Source organism: Budorcas taxicolor, chromosome 3 (genome assembly GCF_023091745.1).
Source record: "Budorcas taxicolor isolate Tak-1 chromosome 3, Takin1.1, whole genome shotgun sequence".
In the NCBI taxonomy this organism is placed as follows: Eukaryota; Metazoa; Chordata; class Mammalia; order Artiodactyla; family Bovidae; genus Budorcas; species Budorcas taxicolor.
Window position 1 is genome coordinate 70,422,753 of NC_068912.1, and position 18,746 is coordinate 70,441,498.

At 38.4% G+C, this 18,746-nt stretch overlaps 1 protein-coding gene across 1 annotated transcript in view; it reads right to left on the bottom strand.

Annotated features, from left to right (window-relative positions):
• Positions 1-18,746, bottom strand: part of TNNI3K (TNNI3 interacting kinase) — a 335,099-nt gene that overhangs the window by 95,311 nt on the left and 221,042 nt on the right. The window contains exon 21 of the mRNA XM_052637003.1: positions 3,882-3,991. Within this exon, the coding sequence (XP_052492963.1) occupies positions 3,882-3,991 (110 nt within the window). The remainder of the gene's footprint in view (positions 1-3,881; positions 3,992-18,746) is intronic.

An 18,746-nucleotide genomic window follows, 5' to 3' on the forward strand; every position in this document is an offset into this window, starting at 1 on the left:
AAAATTGAGCTTTGTTAACTGTAGTCTAGCTGATATGCATATTGGCATGTTTCAACCATTTGCAAATGTTCTGTTAACAATTATGCTAGGTCCTAAGTAGAAGTCTTTAAAACCTGTTATTTCTCAAAGGGAAAAACATTACAGGTTTCCAGAGGTAGTAGGCCATTTATGTAAAATCTGTTAAATCCTATAAATCCACTAGGTGGAGATCTCGACTTCAATCATTTTAGAACAAATGGGGCTTCAAAATCAACACAATAGCTTCAGAACAAAAGGCATCTTAACAGGCTTTATTGCCAGTTGTTATTAACTTAAGATTTTGAAAACTAAATAACCCATTAGCATGTAAGCTTTCAAGGCCTGAGCTCTTGAATTTAGCATGCCACTACTGTTTGGTGTGTGTATTCCTCCTTGTGCACAGGGATTAAATGTCTTCATAAATATTAGATTTCAAGCAATGGTAGAATAAGCATTTCTTATTCAAGGCCAAACTTATTTGAAAGCTAGAGATATACTCAATTTTATTAGTGATATCCTAGTAAAATGTTGAAACCATATATTCATGGTATAGAATAATATAATATTTCACATTTCCTAGTGGGATAAAAAGGTTGCAAAGACAACTTTCTTTTCCCTATCTCCATATATGTCTCTGTATCCTTGTAATCTACATGTGGCAATATTATAAAGCTTAAAAATCTTTTAGAACAATGTAAATATTGCTTAGAAGGCCACCTGTCTCCCGTTTTCTTTCCTATTCAGAATTGCTGGATAATGACAAACTTCTTATTCTGAAAAGTCCCTAAACTTATTCTCTCTCTTTCTTTCCCATTTTACCTGGGTTTCAGAATTTTCTTGCCTTTCATTCCTACTCCTCTCCCCTCTCTGCTTGAGCTCAACTCCTACGCCATCTGTCTGCCTCACCTGATCCCACTTCATTTTGTCAAGTACCTTGAAGGTGAGAAGTTTGCACCTACGCAAACCCCTTGCACAGTAAGTTTACTGTATTCTAATTCCTGAGCTTCTCTGGCTGAGTGGTAAAGAATTTGCCTGCTAATGCAGGAGACATGGGTTCAACCCCTGGGTCAGGAAGATCCCCTGGAGAAGGAAATGACAACCCACTCCGGTATTCTTGCTTGGGAAATCCCATGGACAGAGGCGCCTGGTGGGCAACAGTCCATGGGATAGCAAAAGGGTTGGACACAGCTTAGTGACTAAACAATTCTAATTGCCAGCTCTCTCAGTTTTGTAGAGCTGGTTACACTTTTTCTCTGTAGCTATCTTTCTTTTTCCTTTTCCCACTTTTAAAAACACCTTCATCTTACTGCAGACCCCTTAACTTTGTTCTCTTGTCACTGCCAATAATGCCCCTGATACATAAGGGCCTAAAGTACTCTGGTCACTAGCTTTCACTCAGAGGGCAGGGATGATGGTTTTCCTGGACTCTTTCTTCTCATCCATCCATCCATCTTCATCTCATCCTAAATCCTGTCTTTTACCTCCTTCTCTTTCCTTTGAAGAAGTTCTCGGATTTAGCGCTGCTCCTGAATCCCCATGGTAACCATTGTTGCCTTTGTGTTGTAATCAACTGGATTATTACTGCAATGGCAGCCCAGTCAGAGGCTCTGACTTCAATGCCTTTGGCTTCTGTTTCTAGTCCTCTGCCTTTATTAGGAGCAAATCACCTGCGGTACATGTTAAAATGCAAAGTCGCAGGCTCCATCCCAGCGATTTTGATTCAGTAGATTTAGAATAGGGTCCCAGAATCTTCATTTTGACAAACATTTCAGGGTAATCTGGAGAATGTAATATATAGCCTATACTAAGAAACACTGCTTAGCTATTCCAGTGCACACTATGAGATAATTCAGTGACTGCCTCACCATAGGAACTACGTACAATTCTCTAAGTGAACAAATCTTTCATACTAAACTCCAGTGAACTTTCCAGAGAATTAACTTTTGTCATATCTTTCACTACTTTAGGGAAAAAATATAATTGTCTAAACTTTCATGTCCAAATTCTCTATTCTGGTTTCCAAAGCTTTCCAAAATCTGATCCCATCTCATAATCAGAACATTTTCCCCCTTCTCACTGTTTTCCAACAAGCATCCTCTATCTCTGATAGGCTAATGTTTTCATTGTCCTCTTGTTTTGTTAAATATTTATTTATTTGGCTGTTTGAGTGTCAGCTGTGGCATGTGAGAACCTTGCTGTGTCAGGCAGGATTTTTCTTTGCAGTGCATGGACTTTCTAGTTGTGGCATGCAGGTTCCAGAGTACACGGCCTTTAGTAGTTGTCGCACGAGGTCTTCAGTTCCTTCACAGCATGTGGGACCCTAGTTCCCTGACCAGGGATCAAACCTATGATCCCTGAACTGCAAGGCAGATTCTCAACCACTGGACCACCAGGAAGTCCCATGCACTCTTCTGTCTTTATGGCCTTGGCTAAGAAGACATGCACAGGAGACAATAATGTGCTTCAAATTTAGGGAATGAAGCAAAGTCAGACATAAAAGAAAGAGTGAGAAGTAAAGCTGATAACCTACCAAACACTGACCAGGCAGTGTGATATTAGTGTCTTAGATCTAAAGATGAATTTGTTTCAAATGAGTGTCTGGGACAGTCCCTCAGTAGCTATTAATACAGTGTTCCAGCGACTAATAAGTCTCTCGTGTCTTTTCTCACAAAGAATTTGCCTTTGCTCTTTGTTCCCTACTTGCTGGAACTCCTTTAGCATCCACTCTCATCTCATTTATTCCTGATTTCCTTCATTTTTGCTTGTAACTATAAAACCATAAATGTGTATATGATATTAATCTCCATATGACTGCTTAGGCCTTTAAATGCTATGATGGGCACATCTCCATTGAATCTCCTCACCCATTCCTGAGGCTGTATTCAGTAGAGATTCAATAAATAATTATTTAAGGAAAGAGTGAAAACTAGCCCATTGTTCCCTTTCTTCTCACCACTTAGCTTACTGACCAGCTGAAGACCTTACTGGGCAATGCAATGATGACTTAGGCATGTCACATACAGAGCCAGCTCAAATTTAGACCACTGAGATGGATACCACAGCCAAGCCAGGACCCACCTGACTGAGTGACTGAGAAGCCCAGACTTTGCCAGCCAGTCCGAGACTTGGCCTTTCCTACTATACTCTTTCTCCATCCTCCTCTAGAAGAACCACATCCCCGGACCCCAGAGTTTGTACTGCCCCCTGCTTAGCAGTTAAGAGTCTTCTACTAAGCACTCAATTTTTGGCCTCAGTATTTTTATTTTTAATCTTTAATAGTATTTTCCTTTGGTCCTATTCTGGTTTCTCTTTCTCATTTCCCAAACTGTTACTTGGGCACCTATCCTACCCACCAAAAAAACGAGAAACCTGCATACTGCGACTAGAGAAAAGCCAGTGTATCAAGGAAGGCCCAGCACAGCCAGGAAATTTTAAAAATAAAATTAAAAAACCCCAAAAACAAAACAACCACTGGTCATGGAGTCTGCTTGCAGGCCTGCCTCATGGTGAAAGGCCCACACAAATCCATCCTGAACCAAACTTCCTTCTTAAAAAAATGACTAAGTGTGGCTCAAGCGTAGTTAATAAAATTGCAGCTGAGATGAGACTGAGTCATCTGTCATACCCTGGTCTCTCTTTTACTAATCAGTTGTGAGAAACATTTCAGAACCAGAGAGCGGCGGCAAAGAAATATGAGATGCTCAGACTTCTCGAGGCAATTAGCGACTAAAGAGCAGAAGGCAAATCAGTCTTTCTGCCTTGACAGCCTTAAAATACACACGGAACGTAGACTTTGGAGCTACACTATTGGTGACAGATTTTGACCATAACACATTTGCTAAGAGGAAATAAAAATTACTCACTTCAGGACACGCATTCCATCCTCGCATAAGCAGAGATGCTATGGGCTTTGGGATGGAATAGCCGATGGGAGGTCGGATGTGGTGGTAAGCCATGTCTGCTGCCGCAGCCGCTGCAAACCAAATGGTCATGTCAGTTTTGAAATTCACATACTTATTGCAAGAAACATAGTAACAGACAACAAAGAAATCATTAAAAATCAATCTGTGCAACATCAGCAGAGATTCAAAGAGGGCTCTGTGATGTTTTTTTAAGTGCTTAAGCAACATAGTGGATAAATTGCTACTGTAAGTTGGTAGTTGTTCATTCTTTCAGTTATTCATTCAACAAATGGTGAGCAGAAGGGGTTTATACAGGAACAAAGAAACAAAGGAGCATACAAGCAGCAAGTAGTACTGGGTATGTACATGATGTTTCAGGAAGTAAAGACTGAAAGGCAGATTGGACCAGGCTATACGATGCCATAAATCCCAGGCTAAAGCACTTATATTACACATAGTAAGACGAGGTACCACCGATCTTTGCTCCCCTGAGAGCACTTGTATCATTTGGGCAAAATAGGTTATTTTTTAAAGCTTAAATCTGGTTACTGGTTACAAGAACGTTGGCATTTTAATTTTTAATATTTATAAAGTAGTTATTATCTGCTAAACTCAGATACTTCAGTCCATCATTTTAGCTAATACTGCTCGTTGATTGAACTCCCTAGTGTTGCCTGCTTGCTTAGATTTCTGAATATTGCTCATCACAAAGTCCCCATCACTGTTTTGTGATTCTTGGGACTTCTTTGTAGATTCCTGATTGCTGATTATTTTTTCTGTTGTGCAATCAGTGATTTCTGTACTCCCTTGGAAATGAAACTTATAGTTACTTTTATTGAACATTTTTTATATAAAGTATCATAGTAGATAACGTACATAAATTATTTCAATCCTTTAAAACTATGCATGAAAGGTAGGTGTTACTGTTACATGTGTTTGTGTGCGTGTATATATGTGTATGTATCTTGCATGTATGTGTATTGCATGTATGGAGAAGGCGATGGTAGCCCACTCCAGTACTCTTCCCTGGAAAATCCCATGTATGGAGCAGCCTGGTAGGCTGCAGTCCATGGGGTCACTAGGAGTCAGACACGACTGAGAGACTTCTCTTTCACTTTTCACTTTCATGCATTGGAAAAGGAAATGGCAACCCACTCCAGTGTTCTTGCCTGGAGAATCCCAGGGACGGGGGAGCCTGGTGGGCTGCCATCTATGGGGTCGCACAGAGTCGGACACGACTGAAGCGACTTAGCAGCAGCAGCAGCAGTATTGCATGTATGTGGTGGGGGAGGGGGGTGTATGTGGGTAGTTTTTAATTTATAAAAATTTTTACTATAACCAGTAGTTAGCATGGCCTCTTTTTTCCTTCATGCTCTCTTCAGCCACTTCACATTGAAAGTACTTAGTAAACAACACATGAAGCTCTTTTATTCCTCTGAAAAATTGCTCTGCACCCATGGGAGGCCAAAGTTCCAGGACACTGCTTCCTGTGTGCTTATGATGTCACAAGCATCTGTCTCTATCTTAATGACTTTTGAGATATGACCCACAACCACTACCTGTCTTTTACCGAAGTTTACTCAAATTAAATTCCACGTATGGATCTATATCCAACAGCTGTAATGCAATCATATGCAATGTCACTTAACATTTTGCTTTATGGATCATTCAGAATTACTACATAATTTCCCAAAATGTAAAATTAATACTTGTTTTTCATACAAGTTTAGAAAATTAAAATAATTAGATTATAATCTTATTATTCAGAGGAAACAATTGTTAAAGTACCTTGAGCATTTCTTATATATTCTTCATATCATTGAGCTCATGTCCAATATAAAATTATAGAATATTTTTTCTCCTAAATTAAATATAAGCATTTTCTCATGCTATTAAAATTCTATGTTAACATATTTTTAATGACTGCTGCTAAGTCACTTCAGTCATGTCCGACCCTGTGTGACCCCATAGATGGCAGCCCACCAGGCTCCCCTGTCCCTGGGATTCTCCAGGCAAGAACACTGGAGGGGGTTGCCATTTCCTTCTCCAGTGCATGAAAGTGAAAAGTGAAAGTGAAGTCGCTCAGTTGTGTCCGACTCCCAGCAACCCCATGGACTACAGCTCACCAGGCTCCACTGTCCATGGGATTTTCCAGGCAAGAGTACTGAAGTGGGGTGCCATCGCCTTCTCCATTAATGACTGCATTTAATGTGATTTATCTAATTATTTCTCAGTTTTAGGTTGTTCAAATTTGGGTGTAAACACTTCAAAGAATATGTTTTACAGTATAACTTTCCCAATTCCATAGATCATTTTTGAGGTATTTTGAGGAGTGAATTTATATGTCAAAGGCTGTAACCACTTTAGAGACTTTTGATACATACTAATGAACACTTTTCCCAAACAGTTGTAATAGTTTATGCTCTCAATAAGAATTGCGTGAGAACATTGTCATTATACCTGCATCAGAGTTAGGTTTTCTCATTTTATAAAAGATTTTGCTAATATGAGAGGTAAATATATCCCAGGTGGCACAGTGGTAAAGAATCCACCTGCCAATGCAGGAGATGCAAGAGACATAGGTTCGATCCCTGAGTTGAGAAGATCTCCTGGAGTGAGGAATGGCAACCCACTCCAGTATTCTTGCCTGAAAAATTCCAAGGACAGAGGAGACTGGCAGGCTACAGTGCATGGGGTCGCAAAGAGTCAGATATGACTGAGTGACTGGGCATGCACACACACACAAATATATCTGCTCATTTGTTGCTGTTTAAATTTTGTTCTTTCATAAGTAGTTAGGCTTAATATTTATTGATTAGTTATTTGTGTTTGAAGTCTTAAGTTCATTCCCTTTGCCCACCTGGAACTTCAATATTTCCTTCCAATAGCCATCTAACTGTACAGTGGTTCCAGGCTTAGGGAAGAGTCAGCAATTTCATTCCTGCTTTTGTCTTCAATGCCCTTTGTAATATATTTATTACATTTTCAATCCATTTCTGGCCACTATCAAGTAAACTTACAGTTGCTGATACTAAGAAAACAAAGAAATAAAAGACTCCTTATAACATATTTAGCAAATTTAAAAACATGACATAAAATATGTCTTTTGTGTCACAGAAAACTAGGCTTTTTAGATTCCTCCAGAGGCTACTCTTGACTATTTCTCATTCATTTTAGAATGATCTAAATAAATAAGCAAATAAACTGATGCTTAATGATCATTGGTCTTCTAACCCTGCTTTTTCACCTTATGATCATTTGCATATTGTTGAGCTGGTGCAGCCATAAGCATGCAAACCAGTGTAGTGAACACATTTAAACTAATTATACATCTCCTAATGGGTGGGGAGGGACTATTCATAAAGTGAGTTAAACTCAGATGCAGGTGCCAAACGTCTCCTCTGAAACTCTTTTAGACTCTGATACCAAGTATATAAAGTTACTTGTTTGCTTCTTGGCACTGTGTCTGAAAAATCAGTTTAAGATGAATGATATTTAATTCTTCATTATTCAAAGTAGATTCTGCAAGGCCTTGGCATCTCCTTCTCCCTTTTGCTTTATGCATTGTTGGCAGTGATACTACTCATTAGCACCTCTGCCAGAAAATGGGCAATGCAACTTGAGGGTCATGGAATTGAAATTTGTCACCTTTGAGATTGCTTTGCTTTGTCAGTCTTGCCAAAGTGGCCATGCTACACTAGCAGCTGAAAACTTTCTGGTATTCCAGATTCAGGAAAGAGAACTGTCGGCCCATTAATCAAATTTTTTACCTTGATTGCTACATAAAATATGTGAAATGACTTACATAAACATTGGTTTCCACTTTCACAACTGAAACTTTGCTATTAAAAGAGAATAAAGATACACTTGAAAATCAATAACTTTTTATTGAGTGCCTTTTATTTCTTCAGTACTGCTCTGATATAGTTATCAATAGATTGGCAAATTTATAATCTAGATTCTAGAGTAGGACTGTCCAATAGAACTTTCTGCAATGATGAAAATGTCCTTCTGTCCTGCTCAATATAGTAGCATATGTCTATTAAGAACTTAAAATGTGGCTAGTGTGACTAAGAATCTTTTTAATTTTACTTGGTTTCTATTATTTTAAATTTAAATAGCCATGTATGTCTCGTGATTTCCATACTGTACAGCACAATTCTAGAGCACACTTCCCATTATCCTGAGTGAGACAAATTAAACACAAATTTGTGAGTCAACCTCAGGTGTTTGCATAACTGCAGTTTGATTTGTGGATTCAAGTTCTTTGTTACCAAGAAAAGAAAAGATATGAAAGGAGACTGTGAATGTTGTCTCTCCAGAGAGGCTAGTTACAGAAGAAGCATTCCATACAACATGCGTTAACCTTCATTCATTTATTCAACATGTATTGCACATTCTGTGTGAGTGACGACAGGCAGAAGAAAATGAAGTGCTATGCTTTTCAAAGAATTACTAAATGAATAATAATGAATTACTGTAATTTTCACTGATTTAATAGTTCAACCATAAGTTCCGAAATGTGACTCTTTTTGCCTATGATTCCTTTTTCCCTATCCTCTTTCCCTGCATTACATCTACTGTCCTTTAGGTCTTAGCTTAGATAAACTCTCTCTGGGTCCCTTCCTATGGACTCCCATAGCACTCTATACTATAATAGCAATTACTTAACTTAATTGCCTAGTTACTTGCTTTTCTCTACAAATAGATCACAAGCTTCTTGAGGTCAGGACTGTGTCTTTTCACCATTGTCTCTGTGCACAATGATTAGCATTTAGCAGCATTCAATAGACAGGTAATGATAAATCAACAAATGTGTTAGTTCAAAATATGATTTCATTGGAAAAAATATAGATCATGGTATATAGGACTCACTACACATCTATTCTAGAAGTGAATGAAGATGATGGATTAATGCCAATTAATATGTTGCTTATTATTATGTTTTTAGGACAGAGCATAATGCTTAGCTATCAAGAAATGTAGAATGAATACTAGGTTTTGTTTGATGTGAAATTAAAACATACTTAAATTATTGATATCTCATGACATATTGTTGGAGAAGGAAATGGCAACCCACTCCAGTATTCTTGCCTGGAGAATCCCATGGACAGCACAGACTGGCAGGCCACAATCCATAGGGTTGCACAGTCAGACACGACTGAAGGGACTTAGCAGCAGCAGCAGCAGAATATCTGGACAGCTAATTTTCAGTCTGGCTTTGCTTTTAATTCTCTGGGAGATCCCAAATAAGCCAGTTTGCCTCTGTGAGTATTAATTTCTCTAACTGTAAGGTGAAGCAGGGAGGACACACTGTAATGGAGACAAGCATGGGTTTGGGGGGCAAGAAGCCATGAATTTAAGTCTTGACCATACCTGTTGGTAGCAGATGATATTGAGCATGCATCTTATCCTGATAGAGCCTGATTTGTGGGTTACAGTTAGAATCAAATAAAAGAAAGTCTACGTAGAGCACCTGTCACATTGTTGACTCTCAACAAAAGTTAGTTGTTGTTGTTGTTGCTATAATCATTACCTACAGATCTAAGGCTCTTACTGCTTTTTTTTAGTCTGAGCCCAGAGAACCAGATATAAAAAAAAATATTATATATTTTCTATTCTCTTTAGACCCCAACACATTGCATTGAGTTACTGCAAATCACAAGGCTAAAAACCACCTCATCTGTCATCAGCCCGATTTCATAACATGACATAGCCATTGCAGAGAGGATGAGTATGCAGTAACCCATGATGAACTTAATTGGCTTTACATTGTTTATGTAAAGCTAATTCCGATGACTAGATTCTGAATTCCTCAAGGAACCTATCACTTCCTGTCTTATGTTTTATAGAAGTAAAAAGGAGCAACAAAGTACAACATTTTGTTTGTAAGTTTTGACTAAGATAAAATTGCCAGTATTTTTTTTCTGGTTTGTGTGTATATGTGTTATAAAAAACACAACTGATTCTACTTCATTGTTTTTGATGGGTAGGGATGTGGTGAAACAAAGAAAAGGCAGTCTACCATCCCAGCAAGAGCTAAGACACATTCTTTGTTAAACTGACACTTCTCAGTGATGTATCACCAGAGGATACAGCATCTGAGAGAGACCATGAGATTGCAATCTTGAGATTGTACTAAGAATGGCTTAATTTTTTAAACCACATCCCATTCTCATTACAGGCTGTCAGAAGAATAGATTAATTTGCACCATTGTCTGTTCTCATTGCAATCTTTGTCAGTGTAATGAAGTATTGGAATGTTAATATCAGCTATATTCATAGAAATATCACCATCCATTGGACCGATTTGATCTTTCCTGTGATCTGTGTAGTGACTGGCTGGCATTACTCTTCTGAGTAATAAACTGATAGGATTAGCACAGCAAACATAGGACTTCAGAACTTTAGTTCACTCCTATTTTCCTATCACTGCCAAAGCACTGGCCACATCTGCAACGTGCTTCTGCCTTTTGAGGTTATTCTGTATCATGCCCTTTAGGATCCCAATCATATATGGAGCAGCAGCAGCAGCATATATGGAGCAGAACATAGTCATCTAGTATTAAGCAAGGGTAGAAAAAGCAAATGGCTACAAATATATGAGATCTGTGACATAACTGGGTCTCTAATTTACATTATTCATATTTTTTAAAATCACATGTGACACACAAAAAGTTTGCAAGCCATATTTAGCTACTGGACTATAGGTTTGCAACTCTGACTTAAAGCCTCAATATGAAGTTTCACCAAAATTTGGCTAAATTGGATAAATTGTCAGTTGTTCTTAATTTGCTGCCATATCCCAAACTTAGTTAACAGTCTGGCATTAAGGAATCCCAGGACACTGAGTTGAATCCCCTTGCGAACCAGATGGCAGTATACATGGCAACAAAAGGAAAATAAGAGGCTCTTTTCTCTGGCTCCAAACTATAATCCAAAAATGACCCGCAGAATTGAGTACCTAGTTATAAGGGAATGTGACTTGATAAAATATGGACTGATGAATTAATTCATCCCAGACTTCTCCTTTCAGTTCAGTTCAGTCGCTCAGTCGTGTCCGACTCTTTGCGATCCCATGAATCGCAGCATGCCAGGCCTCCCTGTCCATCACCAACTCCCGGAGTTCACTCAGACTCACGTCCATTGAGTCCATGATGCCATCCAGCCATCTCATCCTCGGTCATCCCCTTCTCCTCCTGCCCCGAATCCCTCCCAGCATCAGAGTCTTTTCCAATGAGTCAACTCTTTGCATCAGGTGGCCAAAGTACGGGAGTTTCAGCTTTAGCATCATTCCTTCCAAAGAAATCCCAGGGCTGATCTCCTTCAGAATGGACTGATTGGATCTCCTTGCAGTCCAAGGGACTCTCAAGAGTCTTCTCCAACACCATAGTTCAAAAGCATCAATTCTTCGGTGCTCAGCCTTCTTCACAGTCCCACTCACATCTATAAATGACCACTGGAAAAATCATAGCCTTGACTAGATGGACCTTAGTAGGCAAAGAAATATCTCTGCTTTTGAATATGCTATCTAGGTTGGTCATAACTTTTCTTCTCCTTTAGTTTTCATGATATATGAGAGGAGACAGACCCAGGAGAGAGATAAAATCTGGGAAGCAGGTGTTGGTTTCCTTCTTTAAAATGTATCCAGGGCAGGTCTTGCTTGCCAGGTCATACCAGCTTCTTTTTCTTTTTGCCTGATTCTTCTCTGCTTGGCTTCAAAGCTTGGTTCCTCCTCCCTCCCATCTCATCATTTCTGTCAGAGATCTGCTCTCTTTCTGTGTCCATCATCTTCCAGCTGGCTAAGTCAGAGGCCCAGAGGCAGTCCAGGACTTCTCCTCCTTCGTGCTCTCACCTCAATCTGTTGACGAGTCCTGTTAAAAATCTCTCAAAACCAGCCTCTCCTTTCTCTTCACTAGTGAAATCTTAGTTAAGATTTGATACATTCTCTTCTGGATTACCTGGTTTCCTTGCTTCTTTTTCAAACTTCTCCAATTTACCCATTGTTTTGCAGCAAGAAGGAACATTCTAAGACAACAGAGTTGTACCAGAGACCTGCTCAAAATCCTGCAGTGACTTCCACTATTGACAAAGAAGGCTCTTTACCCTGAAGCTCTAGCTTTTTATTTAGAGTGTGTCTCTTGCTGCTGATTCCCTTATATGCTCTGATTTATCCCTCCTGAAAGATGCCCCCGCACCTTGCCCAGGCTGCCTTCTGCCAGGATACCTTTTCCATCTCCCCACTATTTGCCTATTAAACAGTACTCATCTTTTAAATATGCAGTTCGGTATCATCTGTCTAAGAATCCTTCCCTGATATCCTATTGCACCACCATTCTGGGCAGGAGAGCCCTCCAGGGAGCATTCTTGGCACTTTCTGATTCGCTCAGTTGGGATATACTCTGCTGATTGTTCTTTTTCTCATGCTCCCTCTACACTACGAGGTCCTGAGCAATGCTGTTTTCCTCTTTGTCTTCCTCTTACTTTAGCACAGTTTCTGGCCAGAGGAGTACTTAATGATGACTTAAGATAATATTTATAGAGTGCTTACTATTACCAGCCATCATTCCAACCCTTTGAGGCAAGTCCTGCTATTATCCCCATTTTAAAAATAAAGACACTGAAGTACTCAAGTATAGCTTGTTTAAGCAGCTTTGAGTAAGATTACAAGACTCATGCTTTTACACTTATGCCAAGTCTCTTTAGCCTGAAAAATATTTGAGTTAGCCTGAAAAAAATTGAGTTAATTGCCAATGTTTAAAAATCTTTCGATTTCTGAAGAAGCACACAGAAGTTAGTTGATATGGCAACAGTGAGCAGGCATCCCTATGTTTCTTTCCTGGCACTGTTTGGCTGCAGCTAGGTAGCAGCTGTCCGCTTGAGTCAGAGCTTGTGATTTCCTGTCCACCACACTGCCCTGCATCAAGCATTTACTTGCTTCCCCTGATTGTGGGGGCATTTGATCGTGGGATGCTGGATGTGATAGCTTTTTCAGTTTTTTCTGAACCTGAGATTATAAGGTTAATTTGAATATATTTTGTGTAAAACAGACTTTAGCTTCAAATTCTTCTAAAGGCACACTCATCACTTACATCACTTGTAGTCAATGCTAATATTTGCATTCTATTTATATATTCCTCCCAGGAAGTAGGATTCTGTTAAATCCAGGAGGATGAGCCATGTGTAATGTTGCTGTTCCCATAATTGATAATGCTGTCCCACACTGTAGTCATGGATTTGTTCCTTATTGTAAATGGCTAATATGTAGCTTATATTGAATCTGATCCTTCACATAATTTATTGCTGAACATTTGCTAAACTGCCTAACCACTGCAATGATATTAACAGTCTCAGTTCTTGATGCATGATAACTGTCTAACTTTAAAAAATTCAGCATCTATCATAAACAAACTCTTTTTTTCCAATAAAGTTCTATAAATTCTAATATATGAGATATTGGATTCAAGTTATCTTTGGTGAGACTTCTGTTTTATTATATAATATTCTCCCTCCAAAAACAGTAAATATTTCTGAGGGCCCATGAGAGCAGGAATCTTTATCTTTTTGAAATATTCACTTTATAATTAGCAAAGGGTAAAAGAGTAGAGAAAATTGCAAAAATATATAAATAAAATATGATAAATACAATAATAAATGTCAACCTAGGGCATGGAAGAGACTGCACTTAACTGAATATTGAAGAATTTAAGAGGCTATTTTTGGAAGAAGTAATATTTAAATTAAGACCTAACAGTAAACTGGAGTTAGTATGATGAAAAGTGGGGAGGAGTGTGTCTGACAAACAACTCCCATGTGCAGGGACATGGAAGTGAGAAGAAATGTGTCACATTGAGAAAATGAAACAGTTCACCATGACTGAGCATAGAGAGGCTACGAGTGGGAGGTGCTGGACCTGGAGAGGCAAGAAGAAGCCTAACCACAGGGCCTTTTAGATTGTTTTAAGAATTTTTTTTTTAATCTTAAGAACAAAGGAACTTATTGAAGATTTTAAGTAAGGGGAGCTAGATGATCAAATTTGAGTGTCTAGAAAGCTATATCTAGGGCTTCCCTGGGAGTTCAGCGGGTAAAGAACCCGCCTGAGACCCTGGGTTGATTCCTGGGTTGGGAAGATCCACTGGAGAAGGGATAGGCTACCCATTCCAATATTCTTGGGCTTCCTGGGTAGCTCAGCTGGTAAAGAATCTGCTTGCAATGCTAGAGACCTGGGTTCAATCTCTGGGTTGGAAAGATCCCCTGGAGAAAGGAATGGATACCCACTCCAGTATTCTAGCCTGGAGAGTTCCATGGACTGTATAGTAAACTGTTACTGTGATGTTTTGCAGCAGTTACTTTACATTGTAATTTTTTCCTTTAGTCCATCAGGATGTACTTTTTGGGGGAAGAAATGCTGGAGCCCAAAGAAGAAAATATGGTGGCAGCTAAGCACACTTGTCAGTGCTTTAATAGCTGGCATTGCTATTCCTGCCATGATCACTGGCATTCCTGTATACCAATAGATTATTTTAAAAATGTTTTTTTAATCTTAAGAACAAAGGAACATATTGAAGACTAAGTAAGGGGAGCTAGATGATCAAATTCGAGTGTTTAGAAAGCTATATCTAGTTATAGTATGGAAACTGGTGAAAAGAAGATGGTGAGAAAAACTGGAGACATTTAAGACAGTTAAGATACTCTGCAGAATTCTACTTGTGAAATAAGGAAGTAGCCATGGAGAGGGAGGTGCTGCTGCTGCTGCTAAGTCGCTTCAGTCGTGTCCAACTCTGTGCGACCCTATAGACGGCAGCCCACCGGGCTCCCCCATCCCTGGGATTCTCCAGGCAAGAACACTGGAGTGGGTTGCCATTTCCTTCTCCAATGCATGAAAGTGAAAAGTGAAAGTCAAGTCGCTCAGTTGTGTCCGACTCTTAGTGACCCCAGGGACTGCAGCCTATCAGGCTCCTCTGCCCATGGGATTTGCCAGGCAAGAGTACTGGAGTGGGGCGCCATTGCCTTCTCCAGTAGAGGGAGGTAAGTGGATATATTTGAAAGATATTTAGAAAGAAGGATTGAAAAATAAGAAAACAAGTGAAAAACAAAAGTAAATAAGGAAGGAAGGAAAGAAGGATGGAAGGAAGGAAAAAGGAAAGAAAGAAGGAAAGAGAAAAGTCAAAGATGATTTTAAAGTTTTTATATGGGCTCCTGGCAAATGATAATTCCACTCAAGCACAGAATCATAGGAAGCCTTGACCCTGCATTACAATTTGCCCTCATTTTTTATCTTATAGTTTCAGAGAGATTTGAATTTATAAAATTCAGTCACAGAATCATCTCCTTTGATCCTCAGAGTAATCTCTGTGCAGTCATCATTAATTGCATTTACTGAAGAAACTGAGCTTGTGAAAGATACTAGAGGCCAGATGAACTGCAACACATTCAAGAAAGAAAAGAAGGTTTGAGTGGCTGGAGCACAGAAAGTGAGATAATATGAGCAAGGTCAGAGATCCTGAATCATGTAGAGTGTTGCAGGACATATTAAGAATTTTGAGATTTATTCCAAAGAACAAGGGAAACCATAGGATGGTTTTAAGCAATGGTAACATAGTCACATTTATATTCTTAAAGTATCATTGCAGTGAATGTGTAGAGATTGGAGAGGAAAAGAAGAACAAAGGGAGAATGGTCAAAGAGCTATCGCAGCAAAGTGATAAAGATGGCACTTGGAACTAAGGTGGTGGTGGATAAAACTTTAGATGAAGATAGGGTATATATACTTCACTAATTCTATTCAGTATTGTACCAGAGACCCTTGCCTGTGTGAGAAAGCAAGAAAAATATATGAAAAATACACATATTTGAAAGAAAGAAGTAAAATATTCTTTATTCTGAGATGACATAATCATCTGTTTAATATCCCCAAAAATGTATAAGAAAGCTACTTGAACTGATAAGCAAATTTAGCAAATTTATAAGGCACTAGGTTGTTAAAAATTAATTATATCTCTATACTTAAAAAAACCATTATTCATTGAAATTAATAAACCTTTAAAATAGCATCAAGAAACACAAAATACATAGAAATAATTCTAAAAAAATATGTGTAAGGTTTCTATGATGAAAACTACAAACATATTGATGACAGAAATCAAAGACCTAAATGAAGGGAGAGATATAGTGCTTCTCAATTGGAAGATTCAATGTGTGTAAGTTGTCAGTTCTTCCCAAATTGCTCTACAGATTCACTGCAATTCAGTCAAAATTACAGCAAAATTTTTTTGTAGAAATAGACAAGCTGGTTCTAAAATTTATATGGAAAAACAAAAACTTTACAATAGCAAAAGCAATTTTAACAAAGAAGAGCAAAGTTGGAGGATTCACATTATATGATTTCTAGATTCACTATAACATCAATACAGTGTGATATTGGCATAAGGGAAGACTTATATTGATGGAACAGAATAAAGTCCATACATGTAGTCAATTAATTTTTGATAACAGTACTAAAATAACTTAATAGATAAAGAAAGTGTTTTAAATAAATCATGCTAAAAAATAGGCATCTATATTTAAAAAAATTAGAGAATACAAATTCAACTCTTACCTTATACCTTTAAAAAGTAATTCTAATAGATCTTATAAATATAAAACCTAAACCTATAAGATTCCTATAAGTAAACACAGGAGGAAATATCTGTGATCTTAAGTGTAGCAAAAATATTTTAGATAAGATACATAAAAATATTTATAAGTTTGATAAGGTAAATTTCACTGAAATTAAAAAAAAAAAAAACTTTTGCTGTTTGAAAGGCATTGGTTAGATTATGAAGAGGCAAGTCACAGACTAGAGGAAACTACTTACAAAACACATAGCAAATGAAAGAGTCTACCTAGAATCTAAATATTCTTATTAGTATATAAGATAATTTAAACAAATAATTCACCAAAGAAAGAGATATGAACAGCAAATAAACACACAAAATTATCAATATTATTAGTCATTAGAGAAATATAAAATAATACCACAACTATTTACCATAATATACCTACTCAAATTTTTAATAATTTATTTTAAGTGGACAATAAAAAGAGTGCTGGCGAGGATCGGCTGAAATTCTCATACACTTCTCATACAAGGCATACTGGTACAGATGCCTTGGAAAAAATCTTCCTGTAATATCTAGTAATTATCATATATATTTGTCCAAGAGTAATTAAAACAAACACACAAAAACCTAAATGGTTTTGGCAATTACATTCATAATAGCACCAAACTGAGAATAACTCAGATGATCATCAACTTGTGGATGGATAAATAAAACCAAGGTACATTAACACACCTCTTCATAGATCACAGCCTTGTGATGAAAAAGCTTGCATAACTCAATAAAGCTATGAGCCATGCCATGCAGAGCCACCTAAGACAGATGAGTCATAGTGGAGAGAGAGTTCGGACAAAGCATGGTCCGCTGGAAGAGGGAATGGCAAGCCACTCCAGTATTCTTGCTGCAAGAAGCCCACAGATATGAATGGTATGAAAAGGCAAAAAGCACGACACTGGAAGATGAACCTCCCAGGTCAGAAGGTATCCAATATGCTACTTGGGAAGAGTGAAGGGCAATTACTAATAGCTCCAGAAGGAATGAAGGTCTGCACTAAAGCAGAAAGGATGCTCAGTTGTGGATGTGTCTGGTGGTGAAAGTAAAGTCTGATGCTGTAAAGGACAATATTACATAGGAACTTGGAATGTTAGGTCCATGAATCAAGGTAAATTTGAGGTGGTAAAGCACGAGATGGCAAGAGTGAACAACGACACTGTAGGAATCAGTAATTAAAATCGACAGGGATGGGTGAATTTAATTCAGATGACTATTATATCTACTACTGTAGGCAAGAATCCCTGAGAAGAAATGAAGTAGCCCTCATAGTTAACAAGACATGCAGTACTTGGGTCCAATCGCAAAACAAACAGATTGATCTCGGTTCGTTTCCAAGACAAACCATTCAATATCACAGTAATCCAAGTCTGTGCCTCAATCACTGATGCCAAAGAAGCTGAAGTTGACCAGTTCTATGAAGACTGACAAGACGTTGTAGAACTAACACCAAAAAACACAGATGTCCTTTTAATCATAGGAGATTGGAATGAAAAATTAGGAAGTCAAGAGATACCTGGAGTAACAGGCAAATTTGGTCTTGGAGTACAAAATAAAGCAGGCCAAAGGCTAACAGAGTTTTGTCAAGAGAACACATCGATCATAGCAAACATCTTTTTCAACAGTAAGAGAAGACTTTGCACATTGTTGTTGTTCAGTCACTCAGTCGTGTCTGACTGAGCAACCCCATGGACTACAGCACACTGGGCTTCCCTGTCTTTTACTGTCTCCTGGAGTTTCTTCAAACTCATGTCCATTGAGTTGATGATGCCATCCAACCATCTCATCCTCTATACCTCCTTCTCCCCCCTGCCCTCAATCTTTCCCAGCATCAGGGTTTTTTCCAATGAGTCAGCTCTTTGCATTAGGGGGCCAAAATAGTGAAGCTTCAGCTTCAGCATCAGTCCTTCCAATTAATATTTAGGGTTTCCTTTAGGATTGACTGGTTTGATCTCCTTGCAGTCCAAGGGACTCTCAAGAGTCTTCTCCAGCACCACAGTTCAAAAGCATCAATTCTTTAGTGCTCAGCTTTCTTTATGGTCCAACTCTCACATCCGTACATGACTACTGGAAAAAACATAGCTTTGACTATATGGATCTTTGTGGGCAAAGTGATATCTCTGCTTTTTAATATGCTGTCTAGATTTGTTATAATTTATCTTCTAAGAAGAAAGTG